The following is a 22,645-nucleotide window of genomic DNA, read 5'->3' as shown; positions in this document are numbered from 1 at the left end:
TCGCACTTCTGTGTGTTACCAAGAACCCCGGGGTTAACCTGTGAATACCCTGAATGATCTTGCTCAGTTAAAAATGCTACAATTGGGTGATTTTTTTAATATTTTCGGTACAATTAAGCCTAAATAGTTACGTCTACAGTTGCAAAGCAAAGCCATGCTAAAAGTGTCTGGGCTAGATTCCCGATAGGTCCAGGATCTTATCATAATGGAAATTCCGTTGACTCTTCTGGACATCATTATGCCTGTCATACGATATACGAATGTGAAATTGTCAGCTCATGCGAGGAAAGCTCTCAGTTAATAACTGTGAAAGTGCTCATTGAACACTAAGCGCAGAACAGGTTCCGCCCCAGTAAAGACGTAATGCCAATCAGGAGGAGAAGAAGAGGAAGAAGTTTTTTTTTTCAAATAATGTAAATTATTCTTAGCTTTGTTATTAAGACATTTTCAACCATTCCACCAAAAACCGATCTAGTGGATAACCAAATTCCGTGAAAATTTGCTATTTTGTTCCTTATCCGAAATAAAGATACACGACCGTTTCCGAAATAGGGTGACCAGAAAAACCGCAATTTTGCAAAAAAAATATTTTAAAAATATTATAACTTTTGAACCATTTGACCGATTTTCAATTTTATTTCACGAAAAATTTTGACTTATCAAGAAAAATATAAAATTTCACAAACAATGTTTTTACATAAAAAAAGCAAAAATTTCCATTTTTTCGTGTTTTGAAGGACTCGGGACAAAAGGGGCCATTGCTGTTCTAATTTTTTTCTTGAAAGTTCAGAAAATTTTACGTTAACTGTCAAATTTTTAGCAATGTATGTTATTCAGTTTTTGAGATATATTTTTTTGAAATGAAAAAATCAGTCATTCGCATTAGATTTTTTATTTGAAAAAAAAAAATCATAACTTTTGAACAGCCCAAACGATTTCCAATCTTTTTTATGGAATGAAGATTTCAACTTTTCAGAACAAATTTTGACCTCCAGTACCAAGTACCATATTGTACTCTTGTTGTATCTGTTCTTGTTAATACTTATAAGTTTTGGTCGGAAGAGTATCAACAAGTAACAAGCCACTAAGACTCACATATTTTTCTTAAATGGTGAGGAGGTCGAAGTAGAAAAATTACTCAAACAGCATCTGATGCTGGTTTTATTTCATAAGAAAAAATCTTTCTGAGTTCAAGAGCTTACCCTTCTATATATATCTAGGATATATCTAGGAGGTAAACGATTCCGAATCAGTGGATTAGCAAACAACCTAGCCTCCTAAATAATCTTCTCGTTTCAAGGAATCTAAATCTCTTATTCGATGAAACCTTTTTACAGTTACCAAAACTACTTTAAACCTTATAAGTAGAATCAAAAATTTGATACGCTAAAGTACCACTGCAAAGTCAAAATCAGTATTATTATACCAGCTTAGTGGCCAAACCTGAATGGGGAGTGCGCTTTTGAGAGTTTGATGGTGCCAAACTGTATTCTCCAAAAGGTATAAATAGCGGTATCATTTTCTAAAAAGGCTCTATGAAAAATGGTAAAGAATGATAATTGTATAAAAAACGGCTACTTCATTATTTCTCAATAGTTATGGAGTAGAACGTCATGCACTAAACAAAGGACAAGCGTATACCACAAAAGTTAAAAAAAAACTGATCGCAGTGGTTCATTCCGAACAGAAACAAAAAAAAGACATAAATTTATAAGTAAGCTTTTAAAACCCGTTTCGTCCCAGTTTTCTTCTACATTTTTTTTTGTACAAACATATAAGGGAATTTACAACACTTGCGGCTACTTTTCTGGCATAGAATCATCTGAGTAATACAATGGCCTACATTGAAAAACCCATTTTGTAATAAAATATAGATAGATATCTTTATTTAAGAGATTTGCAGCCCGAGAATCTAAAATATATTATTTTTGTTAATTGAAAGTATTTACAACTAATTGTGCCAATTCATTTCATGTGACGTAGAATAAACTCATCTAAAAAAAGCGATTGGATTTGAATATAAAGCTTGACGAATTCCATGCCAATCGGTCAGTCACAGAGCTCGACCATCTTCGATTTGCAGTAAATTTTGCTCATGTTTTTGATATGATACAATAAGTGTTTTCCATAGAAAAATCGATCATTTTGACTCGAGGATAACTTTTGAGAATGGCAATGAACTTTTGCATGCGACTTATTTGAAAAATTCTAATTCCGAAACTGTTGATTTTAGAGACAAATGTTCTGTGAAGAAGTTGTAGTGAAACGTTTGGCCAAGAAAAAAATACACACTGAAAAAATATTTCATTTATTTTCACGAAAAATTCCAAAATAAAACTTGAATTTTAAATTACACAAAAACCCCATTTTAAATATTTTTTAAATTTTCCCCATAGAATCTTGATAGTAAACAGATGTTTGGGACAAAGTTTCATGATGGAGAAATATTTAATAAAAAAGTTTTTCTAAGAACAACTTTTAGCCGATTTCTATTTCTGATGGTACAATAAGAATCTTGAAACGGTACTGATCCATAATGTTTTTATGAATTATTTCTTTAGATGTAGCCATTTTCAAATCATATCGAGTTCAATGCAAACAATATTATTAAATAATAAAATAGGCCAGTTTCATTATTTATACGCGATTTTTTATCAATAATAACACATTTTCGAGAGTAAAGACCTTATTTCTTTCCACTTGCTTACTTTCCTTGATGGAGAATAGCGAATAACTAATGAAAATGGCATATTTTTAGCTTAGCTTAGCTTAGACTGACTACACATATCAATGGTTGCTATTCCGTGATTGACCGAAGTCAGTGAAAATGCACAAAGAATCAACTAGAAGTTCGGCTGGGATTGGCCATAATCTTCTTCAGTGTGCATAATTCAGTGCCTCTATTTATACAGGGTCAATAACGGCGCCGGCCACGTCCTTGCAGTCAGGTGGGATTGGAGGAAGGAATGTTAGTGTGTAACCTTTGCTATTTGGAGACCGTGTTTGCCTCTGCATCTCCACAAAGGTTACTGGGAAGGATGTTTGTTAATGGGGAGGATCGTTGGATCAAAGGATTCACTTTGATAAGTGATTAGACCATGATAGTTTTTTGTCAAATATAAATATGTTTTTATGAAAATATAATATTTTCATTTGATATGAACAATTGGGTTAATTCTACGACTGGCGTGAGGTGACAATTGTCGGTGTCGCACAGCGAGGTGACAATTGTCGACTCGAGTGAAGTGACTCTCCATTTGATTTACACGGCGAGTCACTTCACTCGAGTCGACAACCGCCACCTCGCTACACGACACCGACAACTGTCACCTCACGCCAGTCGTAGAATTAACCCAAATTTCTATGTAGAGGAAAATTATGCCGACACTTGAGGTGACGAACTATTCAAAGTTTGTTGAACAAATATCTAAATGTAACATTACTACAGCTGTCAGGACGAAAGCATGTGTTATTATATTTTACTTATTTGAAAAGAAACAAAAACTCGATTGGCTGGAACATCATAGAAAACTCTTATTCTTATGCCGACACTTACAGTGGCGAACCATCCAAAGTTTGTTGAATAAAGTGAACCTTTCGCAAGTCTACACTTGTAGTGTCGAACCATTCAAAGTTTTTTTTATAATTACAAAAATAAAGATAAAAAAGGGGTGTTTTGAAAACAAAAAAATGTCAAACATAAATAATTCATGAATTAGAGTTTATGTCGACACTCACAGTGACGAACCATTCATAGTTTGTTGAAAAATCATATTTGAAAAGAAACAAAAACTCGATTGGCTGGAACATCATAGAACACTCTTATTCTTATGCCGACACTTACAGTGGCGAACCATCCAAAGTTTGTTGAATAAAGTGAACCTTTCGCAAGTCTACACTTATAGTGTCGAACCTTTCAAAGTTTTTTTATAATTACAAAAATAAAGATAAAAAGAAAGGGGCGTTTTGAAAACAAAAAAAAATGTTAAACATAAATAATTCATGAATTAGAATTTATGTCGACACTCACAGTGACGAACCCTTCATAGTTTGTTGAAAAATCATATTTACGTCCTACCGTTGTATCGATTAAATGTGCAGGTATACATATTTTATAGATTAGAAATAGTAGCATGAAACGAGCTCACCAATTGATCCGTCATCCTTGACTGAGCAGCAACAATCCACATTCAGCTTAGCTCGTTTGCTCGGCTATATAAAAGCACTCAGAGAAAATAGGCGCACGACCCGAGAGGGAAAACAACTGACGACTGCTCGGGCTTTCTTGACGCACTGCCAAGGTGCAATCGTCAAGGTCGAAGATCAAACAGAACTAACCGATCGCGGAACTTTTTCACTTCACTCAACCGACGCGCGACATGTTTGATCCTGCCTTCGTCACCTGCTCCCACAGGAGCAAGCGTCAAGGTCAATATATCAAACAGAACTCGCAAAACCGAACTGTCCTGGGGCTTCACAAAGCACTACCCAGCAAGGCGCTCCAAAACTGGGGAAAAAAAATTCTCCGGCAACGAAAATACGCGCGAATCCGTCAGCAAAATCAATCGGACGACGCAAAACCGAACTGTTCTGCTTGGGCTTCACAAAGCACTCATCTAGAAACGGTAGATTGAAGAACAGAGTACACAAACTTGCCAGCTAACCAGCTTGTCAGCTGTCACTTCCACTTCCCCTGCAGCTGACCTCACTTCGCACCCACTGACTGCCTAGATTGCTCCGAATAACTAATGAAAATGGCATATTTTGATATTTAACTAATATTTTTTGTATTAAACTCGATATAATTTTCGAATATACAATAATATAATAATTTTATCCATATAATCGTTATGGTACAGAATAATTTTAAGATTCTTATTGTATCATCAGAACCTATTGATATTGACAAAAATCCAAAATTTTGAAAATTGGCCAGAAATTGTTCTTAGAAAAACTTTTTTATTAAAAATTTCTCCATCATGAAACTTTGTCCCAAACATCTTGTTACTATAAAGATTCTACGGTGAAAATTTAAAAAAGTTTATTTAAAATGGGGTTTTGTATAATTAAATTTTATTTTTGAATTTTTCATGAAAATATATAAAATATTTTTTCAGTGTATATTTTACTCTTGTAGGCTAAACGATCCACTACAACTTCTTCATAGAACATTTTAATCTAAAAATGGATGGAATTCGGAGTAATGGTACATTGGGGGTAATGGAATTCAGGGTGATGGTATTCGGGAAAATGGAATTCGGGGTAATGAGATAGATTCAAGTTTTATATCTATTGAACCACACGATTTTTTGATCAACCATTCCGACAAAATGTTCTAAAACCATTCGACCAAGCGTTCATTTCACCAAATGTCATTCGATTTTTTTTTCTCGTTTTGCGCTTCGTTCGTTTCCGAGTCTCATAGTCTGTAAAGCTGAAAGTGGATTGTGGCTGCTCAGTCAGGGATGAAGGGTCATATGGAGAGCCCGTTTCATACTTTTATTTCAAATCCGTAAAATATGTATGACTAGCATTCCTTCTCTCAATCTCACCTGAATGTCAGGACGTGGTCAGCACCGTTATTGACCCTGTATAAATAAAGACACTGAAGTAGATTATGGCCAATCCCAGCCAAAGTTCTAGTTGATTCTTTGTGCATCTTCACTGACTTCGGTCAATCACTGAATAGCAACCATTGATATGTGTAGTTAGTCTAAGCTAAGCTAAGCTTGTTACCAATTTTGCATTTTATATAAATAGTATGGGAAACAAAAAATCCAGTCAATCTTCTACGAATTATGTTTTTAATTTTCTTTTTGAGTGAAAATTCACGCAAATTTTTTGGTATATTTAATTCAAAACCAAACAAAATGTCACTTACACATTTTTGTATTTGGGCCTCTCAAGTGGAAGAATTATGTAATTACTAATGGTCCCGGCAAACTTCGTCTTGCCATCAAGTAGGCTGTTGAAAAACGCCATGAAACGCCCCATGCAAAATGGAAGTTCCGTTCACTCCTGTTTTTTCAGCTTTCCCGTTAAATATCCTTTGCTCTTTATATACACATACACGTCGGAACACTTCTGGAACGTAACTATGGAAGAATTTTCAAAATCCGATAGCCCGTTCTCTAGCCATTTCGTGACATACAAACACCATTTCATTTTTATTTATATAGATGTAGATACTGAAAATCATAATATGACTTATATTATAAGTCTCACCTTAAGAATAGTCTGAATGGCCTTGATTTTTAAATACATATACCCTAAGCTATCCAGTCATGCTGCTAGAGTGAGGAAGAGCGACAGTAAGCCTAAAAATATTATAAAATCCCCAAATGTATTACAAAAGTGAGATCGTCCTTGGTACCTACGGGTTAACGTTACAACCTTGGCGTTGACGATTGAATCCCCCCTTGCCAGGATGGAAATTTCTCCAGGAAGGACGACTTATTACCCATTTTGCAAATTAACAGTCCCACTTCATTCAATCGCACCCAGCAAAACATTTGGCACACAATCGTTTGGAGGGCTGGGCCACAATCATCGACGACGACGACGACGACGGGTCTCGTCAAGTGGTTGTCGATTCCGAAACGTGAATTGCCTTCTCATTGGAGCAACGATCTCAGAGCATGACGGGTGGCACAGTGGTCTAGGTATAAAAAGTCATGGCGAATATTAAACATCCCCAATATTCAATTAATCTTGTTTATGAAAAGTGTTGTTGAACACGTTTAGAATTCCAAGCTCTAATTTGGTCAAATTCTCAATTTTATGGTATGCATACAACGAATATGAAAATTATTGTTTTTTCATAAATTTTGAAAAGGCTTCTCAACTTAAGAACAAAAATTTAGGTTAACTTTGACAAGGGAACTCTTTCATAATCGATTCTTTAGATTTAAAAGAGCATTTTAGCAAATTATCTCCATTTGGAGCGGCGGGGAGCGAAATGTACGCTAGTAAGTAGTTATCCTTTTATTATTTGACATACTTACACTTAAAATTGTCAACGACAGATGAGAATAATTTTGCATCTGGGAATGCTAAATCCAGGTAAAAATAATGAACGATCTGAAAACTACCTGTACGATTCAGACTTAGAAGCATTAATGGTACAGTGATTCTTAGCACTGGAAATGCTATTATTAGGAATTTCTGCATTTGTAGTGCTATTATAATGCTTATATGCAATAACATTGGACCTCTGTGATGCGGGAATCTTTCTTCGGAGTAGGTATAGTTCACATCAACAAAAACGTGACTTCGAACCAGGTCGGTATTTTGTCGATTCTTCTGCCTCCACGGCCTTCGCATATTGCTTGGAACCGGGACCAGCGGACGACGACGGGTGATTTCCTAGGCTAACTAAGCGGCCTATTTTGGATTAGATTAAAAGCGTTTGCGAACTAAGGAGGGATTCCAATTCGGCTTTCTCGGATTGCACCACGGTTTGAGAATCATAACAGAGCGTCGTCGATTTTGTCGTAGTTCAGATTGGTGGCTGGATGGTGATAAAAAGTAGGTTCAACTAGTCGGGGGTCTTGTATCCATGGGGTTCATGTGCGGGTGTTTTGCCCGAATTCGAAAGGTCAGTGTCGACACCGGGAACTCGAAGGTATAATGGAGCTGATGACGAAGCGGGAAATTAGTCCAATTCACGGTCGAAAGCATGGCAATGGAGAGGAGGTGGAAGGTTGTGGATCGTATCTTCGGAGTGATTTACGTGTTATTCGACGACCCGTGGCTATGGTTGTGATGATTTGTGAAATTGGTGTAATGGACCCAGCAGATAGGTGCTATTTCAGCAGCACAACGTTGGGTTGCCATTATTATCTCCATTAACGAGACTTTCCCTTAAGGTATAAAATCAAGACGTCCTGCTGTCAATAGAAGTTAAGTGTCGGACAAAACATTGTACCTATTTCAAATGAATAGTTCACTTCGTACTTTCGTGTGACCGGGTTGGTGGTATAATGGCTATCGCTTCTGCTTTAAAAGCAGAAGGTAATTTTCCGTGTATGTAAATTTAATAAAAATACATGATTTCGCTTACATTCTTTTTATGTTTTCTGAAATTGGAAATGACCAAGCTCATGTTTATAACCGGACAAAATCAGTTTGCTTTCCTTAATCAGTAAACTTTCTGATTTTTTTTTTGGCAGAAAGATGGTCAACATAAAGAAAAATTCAATTTTGCCAATGAAAAGTTCAGATTTCTACATGGACATTTGACCACTCATCAATTTTACGTGTAACGAATTGAATTCATTCCAATAAATATGAAGGCTATTCAACTGGTCAAGGCTCTTCTAGGCATATAAAAAGCTATTTGCCAAATCGTACACTTCAGGATGATTATTGATTGGTTATCAAAACACAAAATTCAGAAATGTTCATAATGGCTCAATTTAGTTTTACCATGTAGAGCGCCACACAAAACTTTGAATTCCAAATAATGAAAAAAAAAATCGAGAATTCTCTTAATTCTACCAATTTACTGGGAACCGTTCCCAACATTTGGTCTGCTCTCGGAAAAAGTTTTCAAATCAAAAGATTGAACTTCTTCGGACGGAACATCCAATACAAATTCTACGATTCCATCTTGTAGGAGAGCCAGATTCCAGTGCAGTACCTGGCAAAAACCAATATCAATTGGCATCCGCACAAGTTTTTCCACGTGGAAACATCCTTATCGGAGCGACGACGACGACGTTGTAATCAAAGAAACAGCAGCAAAGCTTCACTTTTCTCCTACTGTGTCGGTGCCATTATATTGATGATCGAGAAAAGTTTACAACCTCTGCTTACTTCCTTGGTGTGCTAAAGGCTAGGGCGGTCTACCGGTCGTAGGAAAGTTCCTCCTACAAGATGGAGAAGCTTCTTCCCGGTACAGCAGCAAGGACACCGGTTGAGATAAATTACTTTACTTGAAGTATGGATTCCTCCCTGGAAGATGTTATTGCTGGCGAGATGAATGTGAATCATAAGTGGGGAATGGGAGAGGGAGGGGAGCTTGTTCAGCCTTGATTTACTATATCGGCAGGTATGGGACACCCCTCGTGATTCGCACAGAAGTCGATAATTTTGATATCGTTGTGACAACAACGGTCGGGCGGAGCGAGAATCAATTGGATTGCTTTTATCGGGCTTCATGGGTCGGGAAAGTTTTTGAAATATTCTTGGAAAATCGTAGTCGAATATCTTGACAGGCCGTGTCAAAGGTCGTGAGAGCCGACAGAATAAAATCAAAGTATGAAGTTATTGAGCTTCTAAGGAGTTTTGGAGAAATTAAGCGGCCGTTCACAATAATATTCTATGCTTTGTTCTTCCAAATTTAGGAATTTCTTGGTTCTAGTATTACGTGCTTCTGAATAGAAAGGACAAAAATGTGATATGGTGGGCGATGAATTGAAGAAGGACCTCCGACATCTTAAGAGAAAGGAATTACAGCATTTGTTGACGTGAACGACAAATAGGGACAATAATAGTAGTATCTTTCAAATTGCATCGTTTTGTTGATTCATTCACGCAGGAGCCCTTAGTTGTTTCTACTGAGTCACCAGTAAACTCAATTTGTGTTAAACAATTCAATGAGTTTAGTAGGTTTTTTGAACTGGTTTGTAGTAGTACAAAGATTCCAAAAAGTTTTTTAGTTGTTCCAAAAGGAACTTCGATTTAAACTCCGATGGGATCCTTTGTGGACGTCTTAATGAAAGTTCTTTGGAAAGCTCCTGTCGAATTTGTCACTCTTCTAACTAAATTGCTAGAAAACTTTCTTTGTGGTTCTTATCCTAGTAAGTTTTGTTCTTGAATCAGTGCAAAACACTTCAATCAACTGTATGTGACTGTCTTATTCAACTTTGGCTACAAACATGATGTCTCCCTGGAGCTACTTCATCGTAATACTTCGGGAACCAGAGGGCTTGTCAGTGCCTCTATAACTTTTCATCGCCTCACGCTTCTGCTCGTTTTCGTCGCTCACGGTGCCTTCTGACCGGTGAGTTACTCAGGACCGAACAGAGGCCTCCGCAAACTGATCCTCTTTAAAATTCCTGATATCCTAGGCTGAACTGAAAGGGTACCGAGCACGGTCCAGCAATTCTACACATTGTTCGGTTTATTGATGACTTTTGTTTGAGGAAATTTGTGTCTCGCTCTTCTGCAAAATTTTTGAAAGGTTATATTGAACAGCTTTGACGAAGATATTTTTTATCTAACTCTTCCTTTGAGCTAATTAAATTTTATTCCGAAAGCTTAAACTTAGGGTGGACCCGAAAAATCAGTTTTTTTTGGTCAAACTTGTTTGCTTTCAGTTCAACGTCAATGTGCTTCAGAAGAGTTGTACAGGAAGTAATGGTACACATTTTTGCTGAATGGGAATTTTTAGATTCCCATAACTTATTGAGTTGGTTCGAAAACAATTTTCTTCTAGCAGCATTCGGAAGGCCATACATAACACAACTTTAAGAAACTGTGATAATGCTTTTTATAAATTAATAAAATTCACTTCAAAAATACATTTAAACAAACAGAAATTCTCCTAATACTCAAAAAGTTTTCATGTTAACGATGTGCTGCCTTCAGAAAAGATGTAGGTTTTAACTAGATCAACAAGTTTTCCATAAGAACATATAATACTTTTTACTATTGGTCAGTAGCGTAACCAGGGTTTGGATCTAGGGGGGTTTGTGCATAAAGATTTGTTTTTGTAAATTAAACGGGGACAAAAAAGACAAAAAAACGAAATCACCTTTTACGTTATGCGATGCTTACATGTGCGAAGATTCCGTATAAAATGTCGTCAAAAAGCCTTATGCGTACAAAAGTGGGGGCGATATACATGTATAATTTATATGATGAAAATTGACATACAATGCGAGTGTACAGATTTTATTACGAATTGATCTGCAACCTTATACGACTTAGTTTATGATAACAAAGTTGATTTGACAGCTGTTTCGGATTGATTCGACTTCCTTCGTACGTTTATACGGAACGAAACAAAATGCACTGATGAACTCAGGAAATAGCGTTCTATGCGAGGAAATTCATCAATCAAACGATTTAATTCATCATGTTGTGCGGGTGTGATGTAATTCGCTCAAGTAAACGACTTTTTACGTAAATTTTTATGCGACTTCTGATAGTCTGGGTATGCTTCTCTTGACGACCCCAGGGAAATATTTTGATATATACTTACATTTCAATAGAAACAAACATCGAGTTTGTTAAGTGTGTGTTTTGAAGTGATTTTTTTCAAAACACAAAAGTTGGTTCACAGCTTTGACAGCATTTATTGCTTATTATATGGCCTTTCAAATGCTGTTAAAAGAATGTTTTATAGAACAACTCTATTATTTATGGACATCTCAAATGTATATAGTTTTTCACTTTATAAACAGATATAACTTCAACATCACAAACATAACAAACATGAAATGTTCTGCAACAATGTGTATCATTACCTCGTCTTGAACTCTTCTGAGGACCACATCTACGTGAAACTGAAAACAATAATGTTAGACCGCAAAATTGATTTTTTGGGTCCACCCCAAGTTAAAATTTTCAGAATCAATCTACTTAGCTCAAACGAAGAGTAAGGTTAAAAATATATCTTCGACAAAGTAGTTCATAGAAACGTTTTCTAAAAGTTGGCAGAAGAGCGTAACCACAAATTAAACCATACAAAAAATTGTGAGTCCAAATTAGAACCTAAATGAGGGCTACCCTATTCATCTTTTTTCTTGGAAAACGCAAAACTACGAACAACTTTTCTGAAGACATCATGCTTCTAAACTTGACGAGAACGAAGAAAATACCGTTTTCTTGCTAAAATGCCGATGCGGACCATTCTGCATTGCTTTGTCACGTCCCAAACAACTAGTCCCTGCTGTGGATCTAGTCTACTCCAGCAAAGATTGATCGGTAAGTCGCAATCGATTCTATACCATGCTCACTAGCGCCAACTGATGACAGAATCTCGAATCTCTCGAATCTCAAATAATGTAAGCCCTTGTGCTACTGAAAAACTTTGCTGAAGAAGCCATCTTTCTAAGTGATCAGGCTACTGATCCATCCGCAAAACAAAAGCTTCATGTACGCTAGTGCCGTCTGGTGGCAAAATCTGGAAGCTTTTATCTCAAATTATGTTAGCCCTTTAGCTACTGAACAACTTTGCCAATGACGCCATCTTTCTAAGTGGTCAGACTACTGAACTATTTGCTAAACAAAAATTCCATGCTCACTAGCGCCGCCTAGTGGCGTAATTCTGCATTGCAGCCATATGTCAGCTCTTGTGCTATTGAACAACTCTTCCGATGAAACCAACCAGGATCTAGAAATATCATATGTTATAAAGTTTGCAGTCATGTATCTCAAGGTTCATATAGTGCAAGTCAGAAAAAGTGCCCCTACCGGCCAAGATATCAACTAAAAGGTTGATCTTCGACTCCTAAAGGTAGATCGTACTTAGTGCTGAAACTCCACCGAAGACAGTACTGTGATATCTTTCAACGCATACGAGATGTTCAACAACATCCCCAAATTTTTGAAATCCCATAAGCCCTGGGTCTTCTATAACGCTCTAGTGTGTCTTATAGGAGTGCGCGTAGTAGGAATGCGCATTAGAGAAATGCGTTTAAAAGGAGATCCGACTGTACTTTTTACCAGGCCTGATAGAAACTTCTCTGCGATGCAAAAAAAATATGCGATTCCAAGGTTTTTCAGAGGATGATTCGAGAGAGAGTGCATCGAAATGCGAGAATTCTCTCTGGCACTCTTTCGCTTTTGCTTCTATGCTCATCCTTACCCACACTTGGAAGGAACTCTTGAGTGACCCGTCCGAACAAAACAGGTTATGGAACTTTTTTTTCGTGGATTTTTTCTCCGTTGTGTTTTGTGTTGCATTTTCCTCGCTCATTTGTCGTTGTCTCTCTGATGAGTATTTTTCCGCTTCCTTACGTATACAGGCACATTTTACACCTTGTTTTGTTTCGTACACCAGGAGTAGTAAGTGGTCTTTTGAATCCGTTGCATGTTCCTGTGGGACGAGCCACGGAGTCAAGATCAATCGTGCCCGGTTCGCGTTGCTCGAGTGCGAAAAGATTCATGTTCAGTCAAAGATGTATTACCAACTGGTGAGCTCGTTTTATGCTTCTGATAACGAATTTAATGGTTGCAACGTTACGTTCATGTAATTTTCAAACAAAATTTGGATGGTTCGTCACTACAAGTGTTGACATGAACCCTTATTCCTGTTTCATATAATTTTGAAATACACATGGCTCAAGAAACACCGTTCAGTTCGATAGGAAAAGGGATAGGAACACTCAGTTGAATATTTTATCACCCCACAAAAAGTTTAGTATCACCTCAATACCGATAAATTTGCATTGCTATATCTCGAGATCCCTATGATTTGCAAAAATGCGATCTTCAACAAAGTTGGTTAGCGAATCAAAAACATCCGGAATGTTGCCGCTAGGTGGCGCTAAGGAGCATGTGAAATTGAGCACTTTAAGCATGTTCTATATTGTGATTTACATGAGATTGAAAGTTGGAGTCTTCGGTAAAGCTGTTCAGAATGTCAAGGATATTCGAGAGACAGGCAATTTGGTTTGCAATTTTGTCGCTAGGTGGCGCTAGTGAGTATATGAAATAAGTATCTATTTCCTTATCCAAATAATCCTGAATTACTTGAATATGAAGTGAATCTGGCCTGAATCACTTAAATATGAAGTACAACAGACCTGAAATATTTGAATATTGCGAATCAGTCTCGATTATGAAGGGATTTCAATCTATATCTTTTGAGATTTTTCAGCGAGGTGAATATTGTTATGCTATGATGTCAAATCTGATACCTTTTGATATCTTTTTGAATGGGTTACAATAATTATTGGATGTTTTTTCGGGAACGCAATGGAAATTTTCAAAAATATTTTTTTGCTCATGTTTTTTCTTACATGATGTTCATTTGACCACCAACAGCTGTTCATTTTACCCACATAGTGCAGGTAAAATGAACATTTGCATCGTTTTTTGCTAGCAATAAAAATATGTAAATATTTAGCTATTTCAGTCTGAATTCATATCGCTGCTATAGATAACATCTCTATTTTTGATGTTGTGCGATAGATCTATACAAATTCATTGTTTTTCTATCAGAAACAAGTTGATATCCTTAAGGTGTTCATTTTACCACCCCTTCTCCTATGAAGTAAATTGGTCCTGAATCTCTAGAAAATTAAGTCAACCGTACCTGAAACGCTTGAATATAAAATTAATCACAGATGAATCACCTGACAATGAAGTGAATCAGCCCTAAACTGCTTGAACATAAAGTGAATCATACGCGAATAGCTGGAAAATTCAGTGAAACAATACTAAATGACCTAAATTTTAGGTGAATCAAATCTGAACCATATGAATATCAAGTATTTCATACTTGAAAAAGGTCAATATGAAGTAATTTAGACCTGCAGTGAATCCAGCATGAATCACTGGAATATAAAGTGAATAATTCCTGAACCATTTGAATTCGAAGTGAATCAGATCTGAATCAAAAATGAAACTGTATATCAAACTTGAAAATGAAGTAAACCGAACATGAATCACTTTAAATCATTTGAACATTAATTTTATCAAACTTGTAGACGAATTCCGGCGGGTATTTTCTTCGAAGAAAAGAAAATTTTCTTGTTGGTGGATTATGGAAGAAAATTTTTCTCTTCGAAGAAAATGTGCGCCGGAATTCACCTGCTGGAACAGTTGAATATGAAGTAAATCAGATATGAATCACTTGGATATGGAGCGAATTGAATTGCTTGGAAAATAATCACTTGAATATGAAGTAAATCAATCCTGAATCACTTGAAAATGAAGTGAGTCACTAGGATATGGAGCGAACCAAACCTGAATTACTTGATTTCATCAGGATCACAATACAGAACAAGCACCACCTATGGGCAAAATAACTGACTAAACTGTTTACCTCTCGGATTTCCTTGGCCTTCTAAACAACTTTGCCAAAAACTTCAACATTCTTTCTCATCAAAATTATGCGATAGAACTAGTATAAAGTACTTTTTTAAACATGATAAACAGCGCCATCTGACGGCAAAATTCTAAATCAATCTGCTTTCCGGATGCCCTCGATTTCCTGACCTTTTCCTTTTTTGCGAAGACTCGAAATTTCTATCTCATATGGTTCTCAATATGTATGTTTAAACAAACATTTAATATATATAATATGTTTAAACAAACATGTTTATCAGTGCCACCTAACGGCAAAATTAGGAACCAAACGGTTTGCTTTTCGGATGTCCTTGACCTTCTAAACAACGTTGTCGAGGACTCGAACTTTCTATATTATCTGGATGATGAGATAGATGCTCGTTATTGTATGCTCACTAGCGCCACCTAGCGACAAAACTTTGAACCAAGTTGTCTATCCAGATGTGCAAAGTTTCCATTTTTGCATTCGTATAACATGTGGCAAGCACGAGGATACTCTATGCCCAGGAAAGTCAAGGAAATTTACATTACGAAAAGATCCATGACCGACCGGGAATCGAACCCAGACACCTGAGTATGGCTTTGCTTTAAAGACGCGGATTCTAACCACTCGGCTATAAAGGAGGTTGGATTGGGTATATAAATGATTTATTCGCTTAATTTGACGTTAACTACGTCTTACGGCAATATACTGGGTGTCAATTGAAAATCTAAAATGTTGCGACCGTCACGATATTTTGTTAGATTTTGAACTAAAGGAAGGCTGCAACTATGACAATCGACAAAATTCAAATGCAGAAAATCACTTGGCGTAGTTAACGTCATGCGGTCGTGTCTTGTACACAACCCCCTCTGATTTTTTTTATTAAGTACAATCTCAACTGAGTGAGAAATGATTACATTTCAAGAAGGAATCTACATTTTCCAACATATTTTCCCTCTGTTTTATTTCCTGCCAAAGATCATAAATATTACATTCAGTATAAATAAATATGAAACGACCCATAGTGAGCACAATAAACCATGATTGATATCGTCGTATTTCCATAGATAGCGCAGATCGGAGAACAGTTTATGAACTCCTGCTAGACGGTTCGGTCCGTATACCGATAGGTAATCGTCCCCAGTTTGTATCTATCGCCTGAAGCAGAACCCAGAGCAAAAATTAATTCCGACTTAGTAGCAGCTCTGAACGCACTTGCAGGGTCTATGAACGCACTTCCACGCATTAATTCAGGACACTTTATGATGTTTTCGGAACTATACACCGCTAGCAAACCATATTTGACCGGGTGACACCCGATTCGGGTGCGCTTATGCTATTTTTTCTGGGGTTATTCTGTTCTTATTAGCGAGCTTGAAATTGAGAAAAGTATTGTGGTTCATTGGATTAGAGATTTCCTTTTTTGGACATTTATCAGATGCCCATAAATTTCGCCACCAAAAGTTTTATGAATTCGTTGAAATACACGATTTTCTGTAGGATATATAGAAAATTAAAAAATATCCTACATTTGGGCGTTTGAAATCTACTCTATTAGAAATCCCAATTCCAACTTTGGGTGAATCGATTCCCGGTTGCCTCCATTTTTTCAGGGTCACCAGACCGGCGGGCATAATGAGCAATTTGATGCTATCGTGGATAATACTTTAAGTGCGACTCGGCCCAACCGAGCGCTGTGCTATATGGAAGAACACGGCCAGCTCGTAAAAGTGTAATCTCGTTTGAGCCTCCAGGTTAACACGCTTTCCAACTTTTGGTAGGGACGACAGACGAAGCCGAAAAAAATAAAAGCTACGCGGCAGGGTTTCATCCCGACTCGCAATGATGACGACCGCGGTCGGTTGGCCATAAGGAATTATTTAGTTTGGGAATCTCGTAAAGTTTCTTCTTACACAGAAGCAGCGGCAGTGCCAGCAGAGCATAGCGCATTATCTGCAATTGGATCATAAAGTTCAATTTCGTGGAAGTTTACCCCTGCTCTTACGATTTGTACGTGCTAGAAACTCGAAATAGATCACATCAACAACGGTCGTTTGGCTGGAGGATTCTCACACGAGTCGAGTGCCGCGCTTTGCAGGTTGTAATGCATGCAATTTTCGCTCAATTAATATTACTCAACTCACAAGCGCACGGTTCATCAATCAGCCTTGAGGCATTCCCCAGCAGCGAACACATCGCTTCTCTCACTTCGAATTATTATGAACAACATTTTCTACCTGTCAACGTTTGAATTGGTTATTAATTTGAGATTTTTTCTCTCCTTTCACAGATCATGCTAACATCGGCTTCGCAATACCTTTTCTCAGCGCTGGACGGCCGGGTCTACTTCGGTGACATAACGGTAATTCTACCGCCCCATTGGCCCAACTCTTGCATTCCGTACAACCAAACGAGAACTTCTGCCAGCGGAGAACGTAGTGACGTAACTATCAAAACCCACTCGAAAACCGAATCGCCCATTTGGACAAAGCAATACGCAGGCTGCGGAGAACCCGGGGAACAAATCTTCATCGAGTCGGACATTCTCGGCAGGGATACCATCGGGCGGGAGTTCGTTCGAGAGTGGGCCAAGTACCGATACGGAGTTTTTGACGAAATCGGTTTCACCAAAGATCCCGTTTATCCACGGTGCTACATCAATGACGATCACGAACTCAAGCTTACCGGATGTTCCGACGCTCCCGTTCACGATCGCGGTCTTTGTGGCAATCCCTCCTCGTACAACATTACAGACATCATAGATCGCAACGCCCGCTCCAGTATCATGTTCGCTGCAGAATCCCCCAGCGTAACCATGTTCTGCGATGAAGGAACCCACAACCGCTACGCCCCCACCAAACATAACCAACTCTGCGATCGCCGTAGCACCTTGGACGTCATTCTTAAACATCCAGACTTCATCATGGAAAACAAGATCAATGTAAACCCATCGGTAATCATTAACACCGCCCCCAAATTTAGCTACAAAACCCGTAAATCCACGCGCTACGTTATCATTATCGATGAAACCCTTGACATGCAGCTGCGTGAATCCTGGAGCTTCTTGCGGTCAGCCATCCGAAAATGGGTCGTCTACGACCTCCCGGCCAATACCGAAGTCGGAATGGTTCTCGCCAACGATACCGCCACAGAAAAGATGCTCCAAATTTCCTCCCTCTACATCCAGGAAAACAAAGACCTTGTAGCCTCCTTCATACCGTACTCCCCAAGTGACTCCCGTCAGCCCGCCTGTCTCACCTGCGCAGTTACCGATGCCATCGACATGCTCAACGAGCGCACCCGCATGAACGGCCCCGCCAATTCCATCATCCTGATAATCGCCCCTGGCATGGAGTACTCCATCGACCACACCGCTCTGTCAAACTCTGCCCGATCCTCCCATATCCGCATCGCCACCATCAACTACCCAAATGTCATCCGTCGCCAACCACTTGACGCACTCGCTCTCTCCACCGGTGGAACCGCATACTCCGTCTTCGAAAGCAAGTACAACCTCGAAAAAAGCTACATCAGCACCTACTTCGAGCTATCCAACACTCTGTTCAACATCGGCAAGCAGTACTACGAAGGCAACCGGAATGACCTCCCGATCGAAATCTACCGCAAGGAGCTTGTCGATTCGGACGACAACGACGCCGCCTCAGCGCACCATATGCTGTCGAAGCGGACCAGCCGCACCGCCACCGGAAGCTTCACGTTAGACTCGTTTATGGGACCTCCGGCGTACTTTTTCGTGTACGTGCACAACACGGAGAACCCGCTGATCGCGAGCATGAAGCTGACCAGTCCGAGCGGCATCGTTTACTCGTCTAGAAGTGACGCTAGATCGTTGGTTAAGCAACTGATGGTGTCCGCTACGCTGAACGAAACCGGAAGCTGGACGTACAAGATTGATCGCTTCAATGGTAACCCTCAGTCTCACTACGTTCAGGTTATTGCCACGCCACGTTCCAAGTACGCTCCGACTATCCAGGCCAGATCGTGGATCAGACAGCGCAGTGGTAGCCCTCCGGTCATCTACGCTGAAGTGAAGAAAGGTGATCTACCGATCATTGCGGCGCTGGTTGAAGTTACTGTGACGCGTCCGGATGGAATCTGTCCGACCGGTAGTGGAAACGAATGCCGTCAGAAAATTAGGTTGTTGGACTCGGGTTCGGGAGATCCGGATGTTACTCGAAACGATGGAATTTATTCTCGTTATTTCAATGCTGATGACTTTGGGGGCGCGGGAGCTTATCAATTTGAAGTCACCATTACGGATAATGAGAACATGGCTTATACTAGGTCGGAGAGCGTGTTGAAGGGGGCTCCTCCTCGATGTTGTGGAAGTGCTATTAGAACGACTCTCATGGCATCCATGGTATCATTCCAAAGAAAGCTTCAACCGATGACAGTATTTTTGTCACAGGATTTGTTGGACTCAATCGGTCACCGAACCATGGGAAAAATCAGTGATCTTACGGTAGATGTCGAAGGAATGAGGGTACGACTGAATTGGACCACTCCAGATATGGGAGGCCGTGGTATTGCTCGGTATGAGATTAAGTATGCTACTTCGATTCGAGATATCGTTGACTTTTATGACACAGCAGCATTTCTATGGCATCACGATACACCATTGATAAATTCGATTGGTGAGGAGAGCTCTTTTACTATGAACCTCTCACATGAACCGCATCTGATTGGTCAGGTTCTGTATTTCTCTGTGAGGGCGCATGCTCTAGGAGTCATGGGAGGCTCAGTTTCAAACTACGTTCGTGTATTCGTACCCAAACCAAAGCGAGCAACTTCACTATCGCCATCAACGTCCATTGGAACCGAAAGTTATGGAGAAGTTTGGTCATCCTACGATGAGATCCGTGAGGGTCATAACCGACGTGTGAACATTCATCAGCGTATTGCCGATACGATTAGTCTAGAGGTCGAAGTCCTCCTGGCGATCATCGCTGGAACTATATTCTTGATCATCATCATTCTTGTTTGCTGCTACTACTACTTTCTCAAAAAACGCAACATCACTCAAGAGGATGATCAGAAGCGACCGATCAAGCCCTTTTCAACGGAAACCAAGACATCACTCGGACACAGCGTCTTTGTAACTCCGGGAAACGTAACTTCCTCATCATCTAACGCCACTAGTTCAACGTCCGCATCTCCAGACTATGTTCAGCAAACCAACGTATCCACCAACATTCCAACCATCTACAACTCTCGTACGCTCCCAATCGAGCAAAAGCTCATCGATGAACTCAAACAGCAACAGCAGATGGCCGAGACGCAGTCCTACATCATCACTCAAGCCGACAACATGCAATACAACACAACACTAACCCGAGGTTTCAAGCCAGCTCCGACGATCACTGACAACCGAACCCTTAGCCCGTTCGAGTCATGGTCTGCCTCGCAGCTACTCCAAGAACACGAACAGCATCAACGCCGAAGAAGTCCCAGCTTGCTGGACAACTATCTGGACAACGATGTGCAGCAGTTTTATGCGAGTCAACACGATCAGATGTCTTTGCTGAACACGGGAGGAGTTGGTGGTCACACTATGGGTCACAACCCCCCGGTGCCTCCACCACCGATATACTCCACGGCAAATCCTCCGTATTTCTACGAACAGCATCAACAGCCACCACCGCAGCAGCAGCACCATCACCTGCAACAACAGCAGCAGCAACAATACGGGGGTCACGACGGGTCGATGAACCCCATGACGACCCCGCTCCACGTCACCATAACGTAATGCAACCCCCAGGAGCGGCAGAGTAAATGTGTACCTAAGATTACGATGTTAAACCAGAGCGATGCTTCTTCGCAGCTGAAGTGTGCGATCGGTCGGTTTCTCGGGATGCGGCAAAGTGCGACGGAGCATGATGCGTGGTGGCTGTGAACTGTCAAGATGTGAGACGGAGGGATGTGAGATGCTTGTATAGACCAATTCAATAAACTGAAGCGGAATTTTAATTGCCAGAAAGACTGATTTCATGCTAAGGGCATTTTTACGGATTAGTTATGAGGTAAGTTGAGGCTTTATAAACTTTAGAATGCGTAATCATTCGTTGAAGAAGACTTGGCTTGCTTGTTATCTGTAGTCTTTATCGATGTTCATTAGGGTGCAGTTTTTTTCCGGAAATTCCCAAAACCAACAGTTCGTGTGCCTCACTGAAATTAAATCACAGTAAAAATTAAACCTCAATGTTTGAGCCAAAAATAACTAGATTATTACATTTCGTCGCCAAGCCGTCTTCTTCAACCATGTTCTCCATATAATGCTTAGTCAGCGATGAATCTAATTCCTTCCCTCTTCCCCCCTTCGACTCTTCCACAGAATTTTGCATCGTGCCGGAATTGATCTCCAAGAAAGAAACAAAAAACGCGTTTTCGCAAGAATGCGCGCGCTCGTGGCATCGATAGAATTTTAATTATGTTTAGCGCAGTTCGTTTATAACTTACGAGGAACACAGTGTAAAGAAAAAATGATGTATTGCTCAGCTAGCTAAGCAGAAGTCCATACAGGGCTTTGGATTTCGGAATTGAATGTGTTGTTGCTAGTCCCACAATCGAATCAAAGTGTTAAACTGTAAGTTGCTTTGGCTCGGGTCAATTTTTGTACACCGGAAAAAAGCGCGCGAGCATGTTGTATGTATATGTAGAAGGGAGCTAGGACGCAAAATGGCCAGTTCAGAATCGTTATAGATGAATAACTAGACACGTAAGATGATGATATATTGTACATAGAAAAATTGTAATAAAAATAAAGATACAAATGCTATGAATCGTAATCCTTAGTGTTGGATCAGTTAATTAGATCAGACATATTCGAAATTTCTTTCTACTTTGGCAAGTGCTGATTTAGATTTCTTCTTTGTTAATTTGGGTTGATTCAGAAACACAATGAATCACAACTCAGACTTCTTAACCACCACCACGCTTGTGCTGTGGTGATAAGTGAGCTTTTATCATAATCAGTGTATTAAGTTCGCGGTGCGTCCACTCTTTGTTTAATTGTTTATTGGTCAACTAAAGGTTGGATGCACTTTTGACTCAAATCAATAGTAACAAAAGGTAAGTGTTCGTCCCACTTAATAATGTGCTTTTTATTCAGGTTTTCGGCTGAGTAATGAGATATTTCTGAAAAAATAAAGAGTAAGTATTCTATGATGTAAAAATAGTAGTAATTTATTCACCAAAAAATGCTGTTTGAAAATCCGTTTTATTTATTTACTCATATTAGCAGATGTCTTTAACAAAGTTTTATATATCGATAACAAGATTTATTTTCAAGTGTTTGTTCATTTGTTACTAAGTGTTGGAAAGTGTCCGATCCGGCGTTTAGTGGACTGTATGTGGGTTGGTGAGGTATTTCCCAACATCGCTTGGGGCCATAGAGTTTCCTTGATGGTAATGTTGACCAGGCCAAGTCCGTCCTATTCTCATGATCCATTGCACCAAAGATTACCATGAACACTTTTTGGAGTTAAAAATACATATATTTTACACTTAATTTCCACATATATTTACAGAACTTTTGAAAACAGTTGACATTTAAAAACACGTACTACATACATAATGGTCCTAGACCTACTGACTTCGATCTTCTACATATTTGCAACC

General features: G+C 39.2%; 1 protein-coding gene across 1 annotated transcript in view; it reads left to right on the top strand.

Annotated features, from left to right (window-relative positions):
* The window catches only part of LOC5574121 (calcium-activated chloride channel regulator 2), a 51,514-nt gene extending 29,701 nt beyond the window's left edge, over positions 1–21,813 (top strand). Inside the window, exons 2-3 of the mRNA XM_021837259.1 lie at positions 17,298–21,048; positions 21,360–21,813. Of these exons, the coding sequence (XP_021692951.1) occupies positions 17,298–20,774 (3,477 nt within the window). The 3' untranslated portion in view covers positions 20,775–21,048; positions 21,360–21,813. The remainder of the gene's footprint in view (positions 1–17,297; positions 21,049–21,359) is intronic.
* The last annotated feature ends 832 nt before the right edge of the window (positions 21,814–22,645 follow it).

Source organism: Aedes aegypti, chromosome 1, assembly GCF_002204515.2.
Source record: "Aedes aegypti strain LVP_AGWG chromosome 1, AaegL5.0 Primary Assembly, whole genome shotgun sequence".
Taxonomy (NCBI): domain Eukaryota; kingdom Metazoa; phylum Arthropoda; class Insecta; order Diptera; family Culicidae; genus Aedes; species Aedes aegypti.
Note: the sequence above shows the minus strand (reverse complement) of the source record. Positions and strands in the feature narration are given on the sequence as shown.